Below are 23,326 nucleotides of genomic sequence, written 5' to 3'. Positions count from 1 at the left end.
AAGCACAGAGAACACATATGAAAGAAAGCAGTCAGGGATGCTAGCAGTGAAAAACTGAACAAACAGAAGTGATTTTTATCTGGTATAGTTCCAAGATAGAAAAAGTGGAGCAGGCAGGGCCTTGTACCCTTCCCTCCCCCCATGGGGGGGTGGCGGTATCGGCACGATACAATCGTAGTAGATTGGCAGAAGAGAAACACAACAAGTTCCTGGCTAGAGGGAAGAGATAAGGCAACGTGCATGGGGGAGTCCAAAGGGGGTGCAGCCCCTCTGCTCCTCCCACAAGAGCTTCCCCTTTGGCCCGGTGAAGACTTGGCTGTAGCAGAGGCACCGTGGGGAGTGTGACTTCCAGCTCCCGGCATCTGCTCTGGGGTGAGGAGTGCTGTGAGAAGGGGACAAGTAGTCTCTGCACCAGTCCAGCTCGCGGTCACCTAAGGGCAAGATAATAGTTTAGAAGGCTGGCCAGAACGGCGCCCTGTCCCTTCTTAACAAGTAGTGTCCCACAGAGCATTCCCTAGTGGGCAAGCTATGTTGATTCACCCAAATCTCCAGTGTCATACCCTGCCCCCTTGCCCATCATCTGAGGACTATTTACTTACCAGGGAAATGTATTATTCCCTTTTTTTTAACTTTTCTTTTCTTGGCACCATTGCTTTGTGAATATAAGGCAATATGAATAGTAGGCTCAAGAAGAAGACATGTCCAAGGAAGTAGATGGATCTGTACACCTGCAGAGACAGAGACGTGGGAATGTGGTGAGACAGTTGTCTCTTACTACTGGAGGTTTTGGTGACCCTGGCAGCCCTGCAGTCAGGTCTTCATACCTTAAGCCATTTGTCCCATGTGAAGAGACAGAAGGCAGTCATGGAATAACCCATGAAAAGCCAGTGGATGGTCTGTTGCACCAAGTAGTAGAAGGGTTGCAGGGCAGTGATGGAGGCCAGGCTGCTCAGGGTGGGGCTCTCCTGAATTAGGCTGGTGGCCTGGGGAGGGAGGAGAGAGGTCATCAGTCTTGTCCTTATCCCCAACCCATTTCCTACCACCCTTGAGACATACATACCTGCTTTTCCACAATAACAATGAGGAATTCCATCTGGAAGCAAATCAGGTATCCTGAGTGTAGGCCGTGCCAGAGGGCCAAGAACAGTAAGGAGAGGCCTTGTGAGAGTTCTTTATTTCCAAGAAACTTGAGGCGTTTGAAGATGTAACTAGAGAAGAGGGTGGGTAAAGATGAACCTCAGACTTGGACTCCTGCTCTAGGTTCCTGAGTGGAGTGCTGACGGGCTCCCACTTGTGGCCACTGAGGGTATGGGAAACGGTGCTAACAGGAAAGCTGTCATAGTTCAGGTACAACAGAGATTCCAGGCTTAGATGAGTAAATAGGGACAAGCCACCTGCTTTAGCAGGTAGAACCGAGGACCTACTGAGTGCCTGACACCAAAGGTGTAGTGGTGCAAGGCTATGCCAACGATGGGCATCACTATGATACTATATGAACAGCACTACAAGGGAGGGCATAAACAATGGCAAGACCCGGATTTGCAGCCAAGGCTTGAGGAATTTTTTCTTTTTTGGGGGGTGGGGTGGGGAGGGAGTTGCCTCAGTGAGAATAAGCTTAGCAGGGAGGAAGGAGTCTGGGCCCAGTCCCCCCAATGCTTACCGTGCTACCCAGGCATTGGTATTGATGTTGAAAGAGGCGATGGTGCCGGTGAATCGAGGAGTTGTTTCAAAGAGCCATACTTTCATGTTGGCACAGGCATCCCACTTTGCATTCCCATTTTCTTCAAAGCCATTAAAGCCCAGCCCTGACAAAATGCACACTCCTTCCTGAGGGGAAAGGCAGCTTTGGGTCTTGTCACTGTCCTCTCAGTCCCCCACCCCCAGCTTGTCTAAATATGACTTATCGTTCCTACTTACTGTGACCAGCCAACAGGTGACGTATTTGTACAGCACGAACTTGCCCCAGACCAGCATGTACATGCAGCGGAACCAGAAAGGGCGGTGCTTGAGAAGAGAGCACATGAGCATTAAGGATGGGACTGTCCCCCAAACTTCACTCCTACCAGTTCCTGATGGCACGTGTGCCATGCAACGTGTGCCTACCTGTCTATACCCAGCCAGGAGGCACCAACATCCACCTGCCCTCTACTCACAGCAGGCATTTATACTGCCTGTACAGATGGACCTAGTCTATATATCCACAGCTGGTGTTCATTTTCAGAGTCAGCTACCCAGAATGGATATGGAGCCGCTGTGAGCTTTTCAGGGAGACTGGAGCAATCACTCCCCCCTCCCCCCAAATCCCCGAGCACAAACTCTTCAGACAAGTCCATAGGTCTGTCAGCTAAAAATAAAACACTAGGCTACAGAGCCACCAGTAAGAAGTCACCTGGCATAAAGCAAGGCAAAGGCTGTGCTAAAGTACCCCTGGCGCTGCCCTGGACCTACGAAGGTTTGTCCCTGCTGCTGAAGGCCTGGGCACTCATCTGTAGATGGCGTGGCCTACTTGTCTACCTGCAGGGCCCTCTCTGCTTCTTTCTCCCTTTCTGTGAGGCAGGAGTCACACTGGGAAGCCGGCCACTCACATCATAGTCTTGGGTGAGAAGATAGTCTTCTGTGATGTGGGGGCTCAGCAGGGTGTAGCCCACCAGGTACACAAGGCCCAGACTCAGGCGCTTGAGAGCAGCTATGGTGCTGGAAAGAAGAAGTGGGTCACAGACAGCAGAGCCTCACCCTTCACCCTCTGACCTGCAGTCACGGAAAGGAGCGTTTCAGGGCGTGGCAGCACAGGCAGTGGCACCAGGGTCCCTGTGCCCAAAGCTGTTTCCAGAAAGCTCTGTGTGCTTGGCTACTTGCGAACCTGAGTTGCAGGAGTGAGGGCAGGAGGGCCAGTGTGGGGGCTTGTGTTTAGCCTTCAGGGCACTGGGCTTCTCAGTGCTTAAGGCTAAAAAAGCCATGTACAGAACAGCTAGCAATTTCAACTCCTCTAAACTCAGTTCACTGAAGGAATTCTAGTGGCTTTTTTGCAATATCTTTGATTAAGTATACATCTTGTATATTGAACAGGGTCTCCCTATGTAAGAGGGGGCTTTAAAGGGAGGGGCAAAACTGGTGGGCAAAACCCTGAGGCATTTAAATTGGTACTTGAGGGTCAGCAAGAATGGCTGGGGCAGTCTAAGCTGAGGAGTGTGGAGACATTGCTCACGTGACACTTCGCGATGGGGCCAATGTGCTAGCTGGCCTTTAAGAAATGAAGTCACTTCAGAAGTGACTGTGTGGGTGCCATATCCACACGGAGAGGACCTGAGCAGGAGGGGAATTACCTGTCTGGTATGTTCCCTGGCACGTCAGTCAACTGTCCCTGCACCAGCTTCATGTAGTGGTTCATTGAGAACTGCGGTCCTACCAAGAAGGCGCCATAGAAGTAGGAGAAGCCAGCAACTTCCAGCAGGGAAGGGACACCCCGAATGGCATATTTCTGTTGCTCAGAGGTCAGGGAATCCTATGCCAATAAGAGAATGCACGGTTCAGGACTGCCTTGAATCTTACCAAGAGCCACCCTGAGCATTCCCAACCTGTGCCCTACTGCCTGGGGCAGCAGTAGGTGTCTCTTGTGGGGCGAGGGTGGGGAAATGTTTCTTTATGTGCAAATGTGTGGGGTAGCTTAGCTAATGGCTGCCTGTGGTTGCTGTGACAAATGCCTTGCTGGCCTTGATCTTTGAACTTGTGCAAAAGCTGGATTCTGGACAAGTTACCCTGGTTGCTCCTTGCCCGGTTGCTATCTGAAAGATAGCTCACAGGTGAGGGAGTGAGGCAGAGGCGCCACCCTGGTGGCAGGTCCAGTCTTTGGGAGACAACAGCCTTTCCTAACCTGGTTAATCCTTAGCCTTTCTGCCAGAGTGGATACTTACCCTGTCTTTGCCTCCATCATAGTAGTCAATACACAGACCTGAGCAAAGACAGAAGGGAAGAGGGGAGTAGACATGAGGATGTGGTCTGTGGACAGACTGTAGCCAGCATGGCAGCAACATGAGTAGAGTTTATTTTGGCTCTGTGGGGGAGGGGTCCAGCTGTAAAGGAGGAAGGCAGTACCTTTGCACTTACCGATTAGCTTCAACGTCAGGACACAATGTGGCATTGTCCACTTGATGTCATAGTCACCGGTGGCTGTGTAGTAATACCCAGCAAGAAGGTAGGCCTAGGCGAGGAGAAGCTTTATTTCCTTCCTTCTCTCCCCATGTTTTCTTTCTTTATTCGGTGGTGGTCTTTGACCTCCAGCTCATAGTCCTGTCTTAGCCTTCGAAGCCCATGCCACCATGCCCAACTTCTTAATTTTCTACTTGCTCAGAATTCTCTGTATTCCTTCATTTTCCTTTCTTCTGGTCCCATCATTTAGAACGTTAGGAAGTTCCTATGAGCCTGGCCTGCTGGTGCAGACCTAGAACCCTGGCACTTGAGAGAGACTAAAGCCAGTTTGAGCTAGAGTTTGAATCTGGCCTCGGGTACATAGTGAGACCCACCTCAATAAACGAAACCCACAAATGTTTTTAACTGCAGTGAGGGTCGACTTGCTTAGGGCGACAGATGGACATTACATGCTTCGCTCCTTCAGCTCCTCTAAATTAGTTTTCTGCCTTGCCTTTGAGTGACTGCCCTCATGCTCAGCTGGACTAAACCTGGTGAGAACCAAGGCACCCGATGGCACAGTCCTGAGACCAGGGATGAGTTTCTGCCTGTGATGAGCGACCTGCCCACAGCCAGACTGCTGTGCGTTGGGAGGAGGAATCACAGGCTACATCTCCTAGGTCACCGTGCTACCACCCTGCCTTGCCCCTCCCCACACCTTCTGTCGGATGTGACCTGAGCTGCTACGAGAAAAATTTACCATCTGGAAGCAAAGGGTAGTGAGAATGGCAGTGATGGTGCGGCCCATGAGTCGCAGGATGAGGAACTGAAGTACAACACACAGCAAGGAGTGGTAGAACTGGTGGCCTGGGTGCAGAGAAGAGAGCAGCATTCAGGGTCTTGGTGCCCGTTCCTCCTGACATTCCCAACCACAGAAAAAGAACACAGAAAGCAACGCCAGAGGTGGCGATGTAGCTCAGTTGGTAGCATGCCTGCCTAGCAAGCAGGAAGCCCTGGCTTCGATCCCCAGCTGCAAAGGACCAGGCATGGTGTTCCATGCTTGCAACCCAACACGTGGGGAGTAGAGGCAGGAGGGTCAAGATCATCATTGTCTGAGGTCAGCACGGGTCTATTTATGTGTGGGTATGCCATGGTAAGTGTGGAGGTCAAAGGGCAACTAGAGGGAGTTGGTGATCTTCCACCGTGTGAGAAGGTCGTCATGTGCTTTTACCTACTGAGCCATCTCATCAGTCCCTAAGTATGGTAAATATATTATCATTATTATTTTTGAGACAGGGTCTCTCTATGTAGCCGTGATTGGCCTGGAACTCACTATGTAGACCAAGCTGGCCCTCTCTGCCTCCTGAGTGCTGGGATTAAAGGTGTGCGCCACAATGCCTAACACAAAGTTTACTTCGTAACTGGTACATAAAAATGTACATCCTGATGAGCTACACCAAGTGATGTTTTGATATATGTGGTGCCAAGGATGATTTGAACTGTGGGGACCTGGCTCAAGAGTTGTCAGAGGAGAAGAATATTAGTGTATCTTATTTTGAATTATTTAAAAGACTATTTATCCAAATGTTTGAAAATCTTTATTCTTATTTATGTGCATACATACATGTGTGTGCCCATGTAGTCAGAGGAGCACACCATGTCCCCTGGAACTGGAGTTACAAGTGGTTCTGAGCACTTGACACGAATGCTGGACTGAACTTGAGTCCTCTGGAAGAGCAAGTGCTCTTAACTGCTGAGCCACCTCTCCTGACCCATATATATATATATATGCTATATATATATATGCTTTAAGAATATATATATATATATATATATGCTTTAAGAATCAGAACTTCAGAATCTTACGAGTTTCTCTCAAGGGGGTTTTGTTCTGGCCCATTCCTTTCCAGCTAGCTTCTTAAGGCAGTGTCCCTGCTCAATCCTCTCACTTACCAAAGTTGAAATAAGCAATTGAGAGGCCTGTCAAAGCATGGAAGAGATGGATGAGGTAGCTGTCCTTGTAGAAAAGGTAATGCCGGTAGAACAGAGCCAAGGGGTATCCTAGATGGGAGAAAAACAGGAAAAGGGTTACTTGTGCCTGGTGCCAGAGAGGGAAAAACAGGGTCAAGGAAACCGTATTATTGTGTGTGTGTATATGTGTGTGGGTACATTCATGCACGTATGCCGTGTCAGACCATGTTTGTGGAGTCCGCTGTCTCCCCTGTAAGTGAATTCAGGGTCACACTCAGGGCTCCATGCTTACTTGACAAGTGCTCTTTACCCACTGAACCATCTCTCTGGCACTCAAAAGAAATACATTGTATGGATGCTAACAGAGAACACAAAACAGTACTCCCACAAACCAATTTTCTTTTTGTAAATATAATTTAGAACTACAACTTTTTGCTTTGTTTGAGACAGGGTTTCTCTGTAAAGTCCTGGTTGTCATGGAACTCACTCTAGACAGGCTGGCGTTCAATTCAGAGATCCATCTGCCTCTGTCCTCCAAGTACTGGGATTAAAGGAATGCACCACCACTGCCTATTGAACTGCAAGTATTTTTTTTTTAAGTGAGGCAATATAAAACTGATTCCACTATAGTGGCTAACACTAATCTTAGCACCCAAGGTACTGAGGCAGGAGAATCTTAAAGTCTGAGGCCAGCCTAGACTACACAGGTGAATACCTATCTGTTGGTAGAGTGCTTCCCCAGTGTGGTGGCTTGAATGAAAATAAACTGGGCGGTGGCAGCCCACACACCTTTAATCCCAGCACTCAGGAGGCAGAGGCAGGTGGGTTTCTTGAGTATGAGGACAGCCTGGTCTACAGAGCAAGTTCTAGGATAGCTGGGACCACACAAAGAAACCCTATGTTGAGAGAGAAAAAAAAAAAAAAAAAAGTCCTCAAAGGTCATGCTACCTCTTCACAGCAATAAACCCTAAGACAGAAGTTCGCACCAGGAGTGGGGTATTGCTGTGATAGGCCAGACCATGCTTTTGCTAGGAGGAGTATAGAACACTTTGGGACTCTGGAGCAGGAAAACAACTGGACACTTTAGTGAGGCTTAATGGGCCACACTAGTAGCAACGGTGCTGAGGGTGATTTGAACTGTGGGGGGCTGGTTCAAGAGTTTTCAGAGGAGAATATTTGTAAGCGGTGTACACTGTTCTTGTGATAGCTTGGCATAGAATGTGGCTATGTTTTCTCTTTGTCCAAAAAGATCTTCCAGAGGCTAAATTGAAGAGATATGGATAAAAGCTTTGGCAGAAGGATTTCAAAACAGCCTAGCATTGACTGTCATGTGGCTATTAGTGGCCAGTCTTTATACAGATGTATAATGAAAAGTAGAAAGCTGAGCAAGGAAAAATACAAAATGTATAGCTTGAGGAGAATAGGAGTACCAGGGAGTTTAATGGAGCTAAACCCAGTGTTCCAGGAGATAAAAAGATTTTTAAAAAGCCTGGCCGCACGCCTTTAGTCCCAGCACTTGGGAGACAGAGGCAGGCAGATCTTTGTGAGGGCAGCCTGGTCTACAGAGTTTCAGGACAGGCTCCAAAGCAATACCCTGTCTCAAAAAGCAAAGCAAAGCAAACAAACAAAAAAACCCAGGGGTTGGGGGGGGGGCGCTGATTCTAGATAAAATGAATGGAATGGTGATCTCAGGGCAAGACCCCACCAAGCTAAGCTTCCAACTTGTGAAAAGGAATTAGAGAAAAGTTTAGAGCTGGGTGTGGTAGTGAGCCTTTAATCCTAGGACTCAGAAGGCAGAGGCAGGTGGATTTCAGTTCAAGGACATGCTGGTCTAAAGAGCAAGTTCCAGGACAGCCAAGCTCAGGTAGTGAAGAAAACCATCGAAAACAGAAAGCTGGTGAATAGTTGAATGAGGAGGCCATGTTCCAGCCCCAGCAAGCCTCCAGAGTGCTGGGGCTCACCAGCGTAATCTAGCATTTCTTGATGACGTGTCACTATTTCAGAGCAGAGTCTTGCTGACTTTCTGCCCCCTGGCGTGTGGGAAGTTGCTTCAACAGTAGAGGACTCACAGTGTCCTGAGTTCTTGCATCTCCCTCCCAGTTTTTCTGTCCTTTCCCTTGCTATTCTGGGATCAACAGTCACTTCGTGAGCTTTCAACAGGCCTGCCAAGAATAGTTCCTCTCCCTATTTCTAACTTCCCATGGGCTTTAGAAAGACCAAGAAAAGACACATGACAGGAACCATGGGTCTTGCGTGTGCTCTTGTGGACTTAGCATATAGGCCTGGTAGCTTTGGCTCTGGCTGCTTAAGGGACCTGTTTGCTACCTTCCGGTCTGGGAAGTTGGGAAGGGTGCAGGTTGTTCAGTCCGGCACAGTCAAGTACTGCTGCAGATTCGAGAAAATGTGAGAAGTTGAGGACCTGGCAAACAGAAAGAACAAGCGGAGTCACTAAGAGCCCCAAGGCCACAAGAGAGAAGGGCAAAGCCAGCGGAAGCTGCCAAGGGAAGCAGGGGATGAACTGCTGGGTGAGTTGCTGTGACCACCCCTGCCCATGGTGGGTATGTAAACACCAAACCTTACCCTTGGCTGCCTCTCAACTAACTCAGCAGGCTTTGGCCTGGCGGCTGGGTCATCCCTTCAGGGAGGTACTGTTTTTAGGAAGAGTGGTGTCCTACAAGCTGTTTCTTAAGTCCTTCTTTGTGGGAACTAGTACTTGATACAGTGGTGAACATCAAAGCTCAGCATACCTGTTTGCCCATCAGAGTCTAACTGGGAAGGGTGTGTATTTGAAAACGAGCTGCAAGCAACTGATGAGCAGCCAGCTTCAGCACCACCTTGCTAAAATCCTAAAGATGGGCCTCAAGCAGGGACTTCTCAGTTTGACAGGCCAGTGGTTCATCTCACCAAACTGGTTTCAATGACCCCAGAGGGTTCAGAGAACCTGAGGCAGTACTACTTCAGCTTTCTCCTTTGTGACTGTTAAGGAGGGCCTTCAGAAGTAAAGCCTCAGGCTCTAATGCACACCCTTGGCCAAAGAACGTGGATGAGAAGCCTCGGTCTAACAAGATCGCTGAGTCCAGGACGTGCCGTGTACTGTACGTCAGGCTGCTGCCACAGGCTCAGGGTGGCTCTTCCTGGGGCTGCAGCTAGGCACATGGACTAAGGGTACAGCAGGTCAGCAGCACTGTGAGGCTGGGTTTCCTGGTCACTGTGGTCTGTGTGTTTGGGACTAGGGATGTCACACTGAAAATGTTCCTATTTCCTGTGTAGCTCTTGTACAGTTACTCATTCATCTAAAGTCGCGAGGCTCCATTTGAAGAGAACAGAAGCAAACTGTTTTCATTAAAATCGGACACGTTCTGTCTTCCATCCCTGTAGTAGCCATTTATGAACTCTTCAGGCATATGATATGGCCCCACTGGGTCAGTCAGTAAATCACATGGGGGAGGCCAAAGAAAATACACTGTTTGTCAAGTGAGAGGAAGAAGATGGAATTCCAAGTGCTATGTGTTGCTGGACAGCTGTTGCTATCAGTTCCACAGAACACCCCCCTGGGGGGGACGATGGACCCTAGGGCCTCACACAAGCTAGGCAAGAGCTAAATTGTGCCACACCCCACTGAAGAATTTTTCCTGGCTCTTAAAACACCCAAACTTACCTATGTTTGCTATATTGCCTCTGTGGAAACTCTGCTATGCGCACACAACTTAATATGATCTTCATGCCAAACCACCAGTCCCAACTTTCCCTATTTTAGTCCCATATCCCCTGGCTCCTCCCTGGTCATTTTTAGTGTGATATTCATACTATCTGAAATGTCGTATAACTAAAGCTGATTTTCTATCTGAAACAGCCTCCTCTGACCTCTACAAAGCAAAATGCTGGCCATTCTTCAAAACTCAGTTAAATGTGTCCTTCAGACTGCAGTGAACGCATGTCTTAATGTATTATGGATTTAGGACTTAATTGTCTGGCACATAAGGTAAGACTCGTTTGGCAAGTCACTACATACTACTGCATATAATACATCTTTTATTTTATGCCTTTGGATATCTGACAACATGCTCTCCGCTGTACTTTACATAGATAAAAATTTTTAAGATTTATTTCATGTATAAGAGTGTTTTGCCTGAATATATGTATGTACACCATGTATGTACCTGGTGCCTGCAGAGTTTGGTAGAGGGTGTAGGATCTCCTCGAACTAGAGTTAGGGACGGAAGAGCAGCAAGCACACTGAGCTGTGGATTCAGCTCTCCATCTCCACATTTATATTTTGTGTGTTTGGCCAACAGTTATTGACCCCCAGGGGCTGTTTCCTATGTTGCACCGGTTTCCTTACACACACTAACCACATCATGTGGCCTTTACATAGGTTCCAGGGATGGGGCTCAGGTTGTCAGGGTTGCACACAGGCGCTTTACCTTCAGGGTCATCCCCCAGTGCTTTTCTGTCAATCATACCATGCCTTTCCCCCTTCTTGGCTCCAGAGTTTGACCCTGGGGCCTCACAGATGCTAGGCAAGCATTCTAAGATAGCTCTTATCATTACTGCGTTGAGTGTGCGTGTGGGCACTGGTGTGCCACAGTGCTTGTGCAGAGGTCAAAGGACAATTTTGTGGTATCTGTTCTCTCCTTTCACCTTTACATAGGTTTTGAGGACTGAACTCAGGTTGCCAAGTCCTTTCACCCTGAGCCGTCCGTCCAGCACCCGACAGCTCTCTTTTACGTTGGAGGCACAGTCCAAGTCCAGCCTTGGAGTTACATCGATCTAGGAGTTTCTGGGTTGCAGCTGTGTGTTACTAAGTTAAGGCATTGCATTGGTAGCCGATCTGGGGACACTAGAGGGAAACAGATTGATCTGAACCCTTGTCCTGCTGCTCTGCTGTCACTTCAAGCTTCGTGGATGCAGTCGTTTTGAGGTGTGCTCTCATGAGTGAAATGAGCATCTACTGTAGCTCTGTCACCTCTGCCCGAACAGTGACGTATCCAGTGATCTCAGACAGTTGTACAGTCTAGTCCCATCCATACGCAGTCTACCCATCAGATGTCTTCTCTGGCTTAGACCCTGCTCTTGACTTTCACATTTGGTACCCACTCGTCATCTTTCGTGGGTGCCTGCTCGGGGATAGCTTGGACCCGCTAGGTGCAAGCTGAGCTGCTGCACAGCAAAACCTGTGCCCCTTGGCGCCTTCCCCATGGTATTTTATCTTATTTTTATTTTTAAACAGGGCCTCAATGTGTAGCCTTGGCTGGCCTCAAACTCAGAAATCCACCTGCGTCTGCCTCCCAAGTGCTGGGATTAAAGTTTGGTGTGTGCCACCGTAGCTAACATCACTTTAAGCATTAAGAGGAATATGGCAAACTTAGAAACACCTTTTTTTCTTTTCTTTCCTCCAAGAGACAGGGTTTCTCTGTGTAGCCTTGGCTGCCCTGGAACTTGCTCTGTAGATCAGGATGGCCTCTAACTCAGGAGATCCTCCTGCCTCTGCCTCGTGAGTGCTGGGATTAAAGGTGTGCGCCACCCCTGCCCTGCACTTTTTACTCTTAAGGAGCTTGCAGCTTGCCTTTAGAGGTAAGAGAAGTGTCAATTATGTTCTGTGGCAAGTGCTAATGGTATGGACATGTCAATACCATAGGGTTTAGAGACGAGACCAATCATGGCCAGAGTTGAGGTGAAAAAGGCATTTCCAGGAGCAAGAGGCCAAGACAAGGAAACAGGGAAGTGCATTGAAGATGCACAGATTCCCCAACATAAAAATACATCTCAAAAAGAAGTTATTAGGGTACAAGAGCAACTGTGGCTCGAGGGCTGGATCAGGACCTCAGGGCAGAGCCACCTGCTGCCTTTCCACATTTGCTTTCCTGCTCCTTTGTGCAGAGAACTCTGGAGTCACTCCTAAAAGGTCAGCAACTGCAGCACAGGGGGTAGCTGGCTGAGCACCAAACGCTCGTGGTTCAATCCAGCCCAGCGCAACACCAACAAGGAGGTGTCAGGTCCTATGCACAGGCCATGAGTGGAGCAGGCTTCATGCGGCCTGGATACTAGAGTGAAGCTGTCCCTAGTAGGGCTGCTCTGGGTGCTCAGTTAGCTCCTTTACCCTCTGACTTCCGGAGCTCCCTGACTGGCTTAGCCTCCCAGCCTCCTTTTGCAGAGGGGCCTCGGACAGCCAGTTTAAATAAACCAGGCAATCTACATTAAAAAGAATCTGCTTTAGTGTTTGTGTGGTGGTGTGCACACCTGTGAGTCATGTGGTGGTGTGTATACTCTGTGGTGCTCAGGAAAAAGTTCCCTGCTTTTACCTGTACTTGGTTTTCAGGCTTGAGTCAAGTGCCAGCCAGCCCTTTTATAAATCAACCTTTGTTCTCACTGTGTGGATTCCCTGCTCTTTGAGTCAAAGATAAAGCCAATTAACTAAACTGCTGTAAGTTTTCTTGACACACTGCATGGCAAACCAATCACCTTAACCAAGTGTGAGTGTGTGTGTGTGTAATATAAATATATATATATATTGAGACAGAATCTTGCTGTTTGTTTAGCCTGGAACTCTGTAGAACTCAAACTTGTAATCATGCCCCAGCCTCCCAAGTGCCAGGATTACAGGTATGCCTGGTCTTGACTTTTTCGGTTCTAATGAACCCTGCAATGTAACTCATGATATTCTCCCCTCTGAATCCTAGATGAGGCAGAGGCCCCCATGAGCTTGTCACTTGGAGATCTCTCCCTCTCTCTCCCTCTCTCCTCTCTCTCTCTCACACACATACGGTACGCGGTATTTTACTTCTGTGGTATCCTGGGATACTGTTCAGCATAGGCAATTCAAACCCCCTTTTGCTTTTTGTGGTGCTTGGGATTGAACCCATGGCCTTGTGTGTGTGTTCCCCAGGTATTCTAACAGCCCCAGCTCAGCCTCCTTACTTTTTTTTTTTTTTGTTATAAAAACAAGGGTTCACTGTGTGGCCCTGGCTGTCCTAGAACTGACTGTGTGAACAGGTGGCCTCGAACTCATAGAGATCTGTTTGCCTCTGCCTTTTGGGTGTTGATATTCAAGCCATGCACCACCTGACACTCAGCCCTTTTTCTTTTAAAGGTGTGATCAGGAGAGACATGGGAAAGGATAAAGTCCACAGTGCAGACACAAGCTCACCCGTTTTAGAGAAAAGGCAGAGATCGATGTGTGTTGAAAGCATGGAACCCACTGCCCATGAGTCTCACTACACTCATCTGTACCTGACTTGATTTCAGCTCCTTATCTCAAGGTCCTGTGTCGCTTGACTTGGTTGGGGGTTAGGAAGAAGGTGGTGCCACTCAGAGTGACACGGAGATTGGCTGGCTACCACGGTATTGTTGGTAATAGATAAAACCAGGAAGAAAGATAAACATAAAGATCAGACCAAAAAAAAAAAAAAAAAAAAAAAAAAAAAAGCACACCAAAGGCTGAATGCTGGCAAATGCCTAATTTAAGGGAATGGAGGCCAAAGAGCCTGAGGAAGAAACAAAGAGCCCCCAGAAAAAAACAATGAAGCAAATCAGGCTCCCACACGTGTGAGAAGGAAGGCCGTGTCAGACCTGGAAAAACTTATTCATCTGGGGAGTGGTGGTGCACACCTTTCATCTCAGCACTCGGGAGGCAGAGGCAGGCGGATCTCTGAGTTAGAGGCCAGCCTGGTCTACAGGGCTAGTTCCAGGACAGTCGGGGAGAAACCCTGTGTGCCCCCCCTAACTCCCACACACTTTATTCACAGCAGATGTCACAGATACCATTCAGATGGCTCAGTGGGTAACCGGAGGGCCTGAGTGGAATTCCTGGGGCCTGCATGGTGGAAGGAGAGAACCAACTCCTACAGGTGGTCCTCTGCACTCCGCCGTGTGTGCCACGACACTCAAATGCTTGAATATATTCATGTACACAACAAATAAATGAGTGAAGACGTAAGGAAATTACAGAACTGTGGGAGTAAGTGTAGCTGCCCACGGAGACCAGAGCTGGAAATTTATGACATTCTTTTGATTTTTGTTTGTTTTGAGGCAGGGTCTCATGATGGCCCGGCTGGTTTCAAACTCACTATGTAGCTGTGTCAGGTTTTTAGCTCCTAATCCTCCTGCCTCTAACTCCCGAATGGAGGGCATTACAAATGTGAGGCACCAAACTGGGCAAACTGGAGCACACCTCTAATCCCAGCACTAGATGGATCTCCCAGTGCTACATTGTGAGTTCAAGGACAGCCAGGACTATGTAGAGAGATGTCACTCTCAAAAAGAAAAGTGAGGCACCAAGCCTGGCTCTTTGGCATCCTTTTGGTTACTGTCGCTCAGCTCTGGATATGCTCAGAAAGTTTCTTTGTGATCACCAGATTAAGCCTGCCTGGTAGTCTCGGCAAGCTGCCACTGTACCTTCGCACTCCAGCAACCTTGCAAATCTTCAGCTGAGTCACAGATTCCTCGAACTGAAGAAACCTTGGAAATCATGCTCAAACCCTTCATTAGACAGATAAGAAACTGAGCCCCAAAGGGGATAACTGGTGTGCTGAAGTTAATAGAGCAGGACTCAAATTAGAATCCGCTGCACCTGACTTCATTCTAAAACTCTTGCCACATGCCTTGGAACTTGGCAGTGACCTAGGAGCAGTGTCATTAATATAACAAACTGTTCCCTTTTAAAACTGCAGCTACAGTCTCTGGGCTTTAGATAACAATCTGCATTTGTTCACAGGCACACACACACCCATTTTCATGCTTGCTTAACACCCATTTTTATGCTTGCTTAACTCCTCACTTTAAAACATTAAGGTGGGCGCAGTGCTGGTGACATCTGCCTGCAGTCCCAGCTAGTTGGGAAGCTACATGGTTTGAGCCCAGGAACTCAAGGACCCACAATATCAAAACAAAGTCGCTTCGTTTTAATGCAACACGTAAGTGCTTTCCTGTCCTTCGTTAGTCTAATTATTGAGTACTCAGTTCCCTTCTCTACCCTGGGGCTGAGTATCTCCAGCATTTTGATAGCAGTGACAAGGGACTGAGGAAACCAGGACAAGTGGTCAAGCGTCCTGGGAATGAAGAGGAATAGGAGAAGTTATTGCTATTTTGCAGCATTGGAGATTGAAACCTGGGTCTCATGTGTGCTAGGCCGACAGCTAGCTCTTCCACTGAGCTACAGCTCTGGGCTGGGGATTTAGTGATGATTTTGATTTACTCATTTTAGAGACAGGATCTTGGTATTATATAGCCCATGCTGGCTGAAACTTACAAGGGAACCAAGGCTAATTATTCCTAAACTTTTAACTCCCGATCGATCCTCCTGCCTCTTTAGTGCTGGGACTGTTGGGGTTCCCGGCGTGCCCTACCACACCTGGGGCTGAAGGGTGATATTTTGAAGATGAACTAATGAATGGTGGAAAAGAAAAAGTATTTTTGTGAATGTTAACAATTTTTAAAACCAAGGATAGATAGTGTATATCTCTAAATCCCAGTACTTGGGAGGCTGAGGCAGAGGAGCAGGATTTCAGGCCAGCTGGGGCTACATGAGACCCAGTTTCAGACAAGAACAACAAAACCAACTATAAAAAGTACTTTTTTTTTTTTTGGTTCCTCAAGCCATCAAAACAATCTAACCCTAACTTCCCCAAAGTATTTACTGTTTCCATTCAAGCCCAATGCTCTCCTTGGGAAGCTAATGGCTGATCAATGAAACCTGGTGGCTTGACCAGTATCAGCAAAAGCTGAATGAGAGAAGGGTGCGGACACGGGGTTAGGCTCTCCATCACCAGCTTATTCATTCAGGAGTACTTCCAGGCTGATCAGACAGCAAAGGCAAACTCAAGAGTGTCTTCCCGCCAGCCATCTAGACTGCAGTGTTTCCCTACAACAGTAACATACAAGGACTGACACAATGTTATTTTTCCATCTTAGTAGAAGTGTGACATGACATTCAGACTGACTTTGAGACACTCAAAGACCCTATCTGCCTAGGAAAGATAAATGACCCTCCTGTCGCTACTAATCTGGGCATTTAATCACATTTTAATTCTTTGCAAATTACACCAGCTTCCAGCAGCTTCCAGCCAGATTATCTGGGCACTGGAATCAGAGTGGTCCAGTCAAGATTCAGATCTACAGTCTGAGAAAGCTACTCACATTCTTTGTTTGTACCTTACCATATTCATTTCTGAACCACGGAAGTACCAGGCATCTTGCAGGTCATTCTGCAGATTAAATGACAATACTTGAGCTGCAGAGACGGCTCAGGGGTAAAAGTCCTTGTGGTATGACTTAAGTGTGACCTGATGACCCAAATTTGATCCCTTGAACCCACACAAAGGTGGCAAGAGAACAGACATCAGAGTTGTCCTCTGACCTCCAAAGGAGTGCCATGCACACCCCTACCTACACTAATAATAAAGAAAGAAAGCTTGTCAGAGCACCGTACAATTACAGAAAACCCTTTATCTCAGGCTTTCCCCTCCACGGTTTCAGTTGCTACACAACATTTTGCTGAATGGAAAATTTCAAGAATAAACAAATCTCCAAATTATATATATTACTCTGAGGAGTGTGAATAACCCTTACACTGACATGGCCTCTCCAGCCTTTTACCTAGGGCGTCCATGCTGTATATGCTACCCACCTATCAGTCATGTAACACTTGGATGTCACACGGCAGATTCACATTAGTGTCCGTATACAAACAAGAGTAACCTACATCTTATTTAACCAAAGCGTGAGAGTTGTGACACTGGCTACTGAGACATGCCAGAGAAGCCATAAACCACTCCCTTCAGGTGAAAAGGCGGAAGTTTGTTTTTCTACCTACCTACCTACCTATCTATCTATCATCCATCCATCCATCTGCCTATCTACTTACCTACCTATCTATCTATCCATCCATCTACCTACCCACCCACCTACTTATCGAGGCTGGTCTCATGCTGTAGCTCTGACTGAGGGAGCCAAGGCTGCCTCAAACTCATGGCAGTCCTTCTACCTCAGTCTCCCAAGTGCTGGATTATAGGTGTGAGCCACTATGGGTAGCTGAAGAGTTACAGTACAGTAAGATATGTATCTATGTATGTATCTACATGTATAACAATTTTTATTATGGTGTGTGGCAGTCTGAATGTAACTGGCCCCCGTAATCTCATAGGGACTGGTACTACTAAGAAGCACGGTTTGTTGGAGGAAGCGTGTGTCACTGTGGGGGTGGGCTTTGAGGTTTCCTATGCTCAGGATGTCGACCAGTGTCTCAGTCAACTTGCTGTGGCCTACAAGATGTGGGTGTCTCAGCTCCCTCTCCAGGACCATGTCTGCCCACATGCCATGACGATAATGGACTGAACAACTAAAACTGTAAGCGAGTCACCCCAATTAAATGTCTTACTTTATAGGAGCTGCCTCAGTCATGGTGTCTCTTCACAGCAATAAAACCCTAACTAAGGCATAGTACAATTTTATAATTGCTCCTTTATTATTATTACTGATCCTCACTGTACCTAATTTAACAATTAAGCTTCATCACTGGTGTGTATGTATAGAAACAGACACAAGGTTTGATGGGAATCACTCAGACTGCAGCCCTATGCATTAGTGAGAGAATATTACACTTTAAATAACTTGAAGATATATACTCATAAATGTTCAAATATTTCATATAAGCACATTGATACCCAACTTATTAAAAACTGGGTAATGTCTGAAATGTTTTTAGGCTCTGATGGCTTCCCAGCTCAGTCTACAGGATGGTGGGATTGCAGACATGCACAATCAACTTGCCTTGTTTTTTTAATTTATATTTTTTTAGTTTTTCGAGACAGAGTTTCTCTGTGTAACAGCTCTCTCTGGCTGTCCGGGAACTCACTCTGTAGACCAGGCTTACCTCTGCCTCCTGAGTGCTGGGATTAAAGGTGTGAGTCACCAACTCCCAGTGGATTTTGTGTTCTTTTAAACCTTGATTTTTTTGTTTCATGTCTGGCTTTTGTTTGTTGCTCTGTTTTTTTGAGATAGGGTTTCTCTCTGCAGCCTTGGCTGTCCTGGAGCTTGCTCTGTAGGCCAGGCTGGCCTTGAACTCACAGAGATCTATCTGCTTCCTTCAGCCTATTCTTTTTAAAAAGCCATTTTAAAAAGTTTGTTTTTAAAATGTTAATTATTACTTATTTGTGTGTTTATTTACCTGTCTGTCTGTCTGTCTGGGAGGAGGTCAAAGGGTGTCAGATCCCCTGGAGCTGCAGTTTCAGACAGTTGTGAGCTGCCCAGTGAGGGTGCTGGGAACTGAACCCAGGTCCTCTGCAAAAACAGTCAGTGCTCTTAACCACTGAGCCATCTCTCCAGCCTCTGTCTCTTGAGGGCTGGGTTTAAAAGTGTGTGCCATCATGCCTTGATGTCACTTTTCCTTAAAAAACAAAAAACAAGCGGGGGGGGGGGGTGAGGGGGTGCATGCCTTTAACTCCAGCACTTGGGAGGCAGAGGCAGAGGCAGGAGAATCTTAGTGAGTTTGAGGCCAGCCTGGTCTACAAATCGAATTCCAGGACAGGCAACCCTGTTAAATAGAGAAACCCTGTGGCAACCACCCACCAAAACAAAACAAAACAAAAAGAAAAACAAAGAAAGAAAAACAAAACAAAAACCCAAGACTCTTATGTATAATCTTCAGATACCAAAAATCCTGCATTAAAACAAAACAAAACAAGTTGAAAGTCACACAATAAATCTATGGTCAGGCAGGGAAGGATACTAGCCCTAGCAAGGCCAGTCTGAGAAGACTCTGCCAGGGATGTGACTCCCAGGGAAGCCAGCTGGGATGTGGGTGTCACCTCCCAAGAAAATCTGAAGGGAGAGGCAGCAGGATGAGTCGTCTGCACTTGGGGATAAACAGTTACTTCTGGCTCACGGGCTCAGAATGGGGAAGTGTCACAGCACAGGGACCCTTGCTCTTCTTGCTCATTATTAACATGCTTAGGTGTAAAACTCAAGTCAGTGGCCCTGAGAGGAGCCAGTCTACTTCGGCTTACTCATCGCTCTCATATCTTATTGTCCCCACCTTTGCCTTCTCGCCTCTTGGAATTGCTTTACCCCATTTTAAAAAGATTGTGTGTGTTTGTGTGTGGGAATGTTCACATGAGTGCAAATGCCCGAGGAGACCAGATCCTCATGGAGCTGGACTTACAGGCAGTTGTGAGCTGCCCGATGTGGGTGCTGGGAACTGAACCTGGGTCCCCTGGAAGAGCAAGAAGCACTCTTAGTGGCTGCATGAGCCATCTCTGGCCCTTGTGAACAGTTTCTTGTTTGTTTTGTTTTGACACAGGGTCAGTGTCTATGTGTAGCCTTGATTCTTCTGGCCTCAAACTCACTGAGATCCACCTGTCTCTGCCTTCTAAGTGCAGATATTAAAGATGTTCACCATCCCTGTCTGGCTTTTATGCCCAATTTTGCTTCTTAGGTTATAGGGTTATTGTTCTCTCTCAAAGAGTCTAACCAAGGCTTTGCTCTCTTTATTTACAGCCCTGATTTCCAGGGAAAAGTCCATTCCAGTCTCTCTGCTCTGTTCCGGGCTAGAACTGCTTAAGGCCTGCTTGGTCTGTCTCACTGCCAGGTTTTATTAATCACATGGATTCTTTTCAACTTTCCCTAACACTGCGTCCTTGCCTTTACTAGGGACTTTTGCAAACACAAACAAGGTAGGTGAAATGCCTTTGTTCAACAGGTGTCTCTGCTAATAAAATAATAAGCTCCGTGTTGCCTAGTTATGATGCTGCCAGGAGAAAAAGTAGCCAGAACTGTCTGATTCTTGCTCTCCTCTGCATGTTTTTAATAGAAAATAAAAAGAGCTTGTGGTGGTGGCACATGCCTTTAATTCCAGCATTTGAAAGGCAGAGGCAGGCAGATCTCTGAGTTTGAGGCCAGCCTGGCCTACAGAATGAGTTCCAGGACAGCCAGGGACATACAGAGAAATCTACCTCAAAAAGCCAAAACTAAACAAACGAATAGATAAAGAGGAGCTGGGTGGGTGTGGTGGTGCAGGCCTGTAATCATAGCATTAGGGAGGTGGAGGCAGGAGGATTTCTAGTATAAACCCAGGAGCTTGAGTTCTATAAAAATATTTTCCAAGACAGGTGTTTGTGTGTGAGAGAGTTACAACTCATTAAGCAGAGAGTTTGTTTACCATGCATAAAGCCCTGGGTTCAATCCCCACTACTGCCTAAGCTGGCATGATGACGCATGCCTGTGATTCTAGCACTCAAGTAATGGAGATAGTAAGGAAAGAAGCCCAAGGCCAACCGTCCTACCCAGTAAGCTCCACAGCAGCCAGGTCTACACAGTGAGTTCTAGACAGCCAAGGCTACATAGAGAAACCCTGTCGCGTAAAAACCAAAAAGCAAAACTAAACAAAACAAAAAACTTGAAACTGGTCTAATTAAAAACCACCTAACACGTACCAGCAGTACCCTCCCAATTTTTATTTTCATCAAATGCTTCTGTTTAATGAGACAGAGCTGGAGATCTTCCTAATGATTTTAAATACAGATTTAAGACAAGGGTTAGGACAATAGCAATTGGAACCCACAAGTGTGGGTTCAGGCTCCTCAGGGGAGAATCTCTACCACAAAATGCTCTTCTTTCATGACCCGCAGCATTTACGGAGTATATAGAGATTAGGTGTTTTATCTAATTCTACTAAGCACAAATACTGTTCTTTCTTACTACATGAACACATTCTATCATTATTAACTGGTTTTCAGTTTTTCTCACACCTCATGTGGTAAGTTAAATACAACCGAATAGCTCTCATCCCCTTTACTATTGTAATTTTTAAAATTGTATTTTATATGTATGGGCGATTTCTCTGCACGTATGTCTGTGTCCATGTGCATGTCTGGTGCTTGTGGAGGCAAGAAGAGTGTACTGGGTCCTCTGAGACTGGATTACAGACAGGTGTGAGCCACCATATTGATGCTGGGATTGAACCCAGCTCTTTTATAAGATCAGCTAGTGAGCTTATGTACTGAGCCATCTCTCCAGATTCTCATTCCTTCTCTTTTAAAAGTTATTCCTTTATAATTATTCTGGAGTAATTCATGTGCACACACACACATACACTCACAAACACACACACACACACACTCACACTCACGCATGAGATACACTTTGATGGTATCCTCAAGCCCAGGATCCTATTTCTTTCTTATTCTTTCTTGTGGTTGAATCCAATTCTATTATATGAGTAAGATACTGTTTCTTAATTCATCGGTTGGTAGACTAATGGACTGTTTCCACTTCTCAACTATTATAACTTACTTTGGTTTATGTGAAAAGATGCTTTATGTTCTCTTGAGTCTACTCCTAGACACACTGAACTGGTTCTCAACCTGCAGCACAGGTAAGAATTACTTCTGGAACTTCTTTTTGCAGCTTGTATGCTATTTGTTTAACTTCCTGAGAAACTGCCTAACTCTGCAGACTAGTATTTTATATTCTTACTAGCAGTGTGAACTGGTCCAGCTTCTCCAAGTGCTTGCTGTTTTTATGTGTTCTGTTAATTCCTTTGAAACAAGTTATTTGGCTTAAGTTGGCTGTTTGCTTCTTTTGTTTTAGACAGTCTCGCTGTATGAGCCAGGCTGGCTTCAGTCTCCTAGTCTTTCTGCCTTGGGTTCTAAGTCTGGGATTACAGGAGTATAACACCTCATGCAGCAGTTAGTATTGATCGGAACCTTTGCTGTTTTTGTTTTTTATTTTTTATTTTTCCTGTTGTTTGTTTGGTTTTCTGAGATAGGGTTTCTCTGTGTAGCTTTGGAGCCTGTCCTAGAACTTGCTCTGTAGACCACCAGGCTGGTCTCAAACTCACATAAGAGATCTGCCTGCCTTTGCCTCCCGAGTGCTGGGATCAAAGTTGTGAGCCACCACCTCCTGGCTCTTTTGCCCATTTCTTAAAAATCTTCTTGAGGCAGTCTTGTGAACCCCAGGCTGACCTTGAATTTGGTATCTAGTTGAGAATGGCAGTGAACCTAATCCTCCTGCCTTAACTCCCAAATGCTGGGGTTACATTAAATGCTGGAATTTATAGGCACATGCCTTTGTATGTATGTATGTATGTATGTATGTATGTATGTATGTATGTATTTACTTTTTTGGACAGGTTTTCACCATGTACCCAAAGGCTGGTCTAGAACTTGAGATAGTTCTCCTGGCTCAATTTCCTGAGTTCTGGCAACAACCTTCACTTGTCTTCTTGGACACACAATCGCACTCAGATTGGTGTATCCCTGCTATTGTAGCTTCTTGGATGCTGGAATTACAGGTGTGAGCCACTGTACCTGCAACCTTTGCCCATTCTTCATTTGGGTCTCTTCTATTATTGAGTTCTAAGAGTGTGTGCAGATATACTGGATACTTACAAAATACACAATTTACAAATATATTCTCCTATTTTGTGTTATTTTTTCATTTCCATGACACTGCCCTTTGATGTAAAAAAGGGTTATTAATAGTTCATCAAGTTAATTGCTGACCACTCCAGTCAGAAATGACTTGCTGCTTTCTATATTTGCATCTTAATTATTATTTGGTTTGGGAAGAAACTTAGAAAATGTATAGAGCCTTTATTTAGAAATCAATAAAATAGCATTTCCATATAAACAATGTGGGGTATGTGGGTCAGTGACAGAGGGCATGCTCTTGTTTGGCACAGGCAGGCTTTGCATTCAATCCCCTATACCAGAAAGGTCCCAAACCCAAAACAAAACAACAAAGACTTACAGCCTGGACCCCTGACGATCTTAGGGTCTTCGTGTTCTGAATGGAAAGGCAAGTACTGGTACTTCTGCTATACGACAGCATAAACAAATGCTGACTTTGACTTCGTATGTTTTAAAATAAATGCTATGGCTGGGAGTATGTGCTGGCCTTCCCAGCATGCAGGGGGTCAGAGATGAGAAGGTACAGTCTAAATCTCACAGGGTCAGCCTGGGCTATCTAACAAAGTTGTCTCAAAACAGCAATAAAACAAACAAAAAACCCAACAAACAAACAAACCAAACCCACGTGGACTGGGGATGTGGCTCAGGCACAAAACATGAGGTCTTATTCTTCCGGGTCACACAGCCCAAGTTAAACACCATTAGCTACCCACGAGTTCCTGTTTGCTTTTATTTCCTAGTTTTCCAGACGGCCAATCAATGTAAAATTGGAGTCAGTCAGGTTTGGTGATATCTGCCTACTTGGTAGATTGGTACAGGAGGATCAC

The 23,326-nt window shown here is 46.3% G+C and overlaps 1 protein-coding gene across 1 annotated transcript in view; it reads right to left on the bottom strand.

Annotated features, from left to right (window-relative positions):
• Positions 1–47: 47 nt before the first annotated feature.
• Lpcat3 (lysophosphatidylcholine acyltransferase 3) overlaps positions 48–23,326 on the bottom strand; it is a 34,094-nt gene continuing 10,815 nt past the window's right edge. The window contains exons 2-13 of the mRNA XM_051173276.1: positions 6,079–6,186; positions 4,886–4,992; positions 4,105–4,198; positions 3,912–3,949; positions 3,324–3,502; positions 2,586–2,694; positions 1,918–2,004; positions 1,661–1,827; positions 1,061–1,208; positions 825–983; positions 600–728; positions 48–431 (exon numbers count right to left, since the gene is read on the bottom strand). Coding sequence (XP_051029233.1) covers positions 612–728; positions 825–983; positions 1,061–1,208; positions 1,661–1,827; positions 1,918–2,004; positions 2,586–2,694; positions 3,324–3,502; positions 3,912–3,949; positions 4,105–4,198; positions 4,886–4,992; positions 6,079–6,186 — 1,313 coding nt within the window. The 3' untranslated portion in view covers positions 48–431; positions 600–611. The remainder of the gene's footprint in view (positions 432–599; positions 729–824; positions 984–1,060; positions 1,209–1,660; positions 1,828–1,917; positions 2,005–2,585; positions 2,695–3,323; positions 3,503–3,911; positions 3,950–4,104; positions 4,199–4,885; positions 4,993–6,078; positions 6,187–23,326) is intronic.

The sequence above is a fragment of the Phodopus roborovskii genome, unplaced genomic scaffold, assembly GCF_943737965.1.
Source record: "Phodopus roborovskii unplaced genomic scaffold, PHOROB, whole genome shotgun sequence".
In the NCBI taxonomy this organism is placed as follows: domain Eukaryota; kingdom Metazoa; phylum Chordata; class Mammalia; order Rodentia; family Cricetidae; genus Phodopus; species Phodopus roborovskii.
This window is presented reverse-complemented; position numbering and strand designations above follow the sequence as displayed.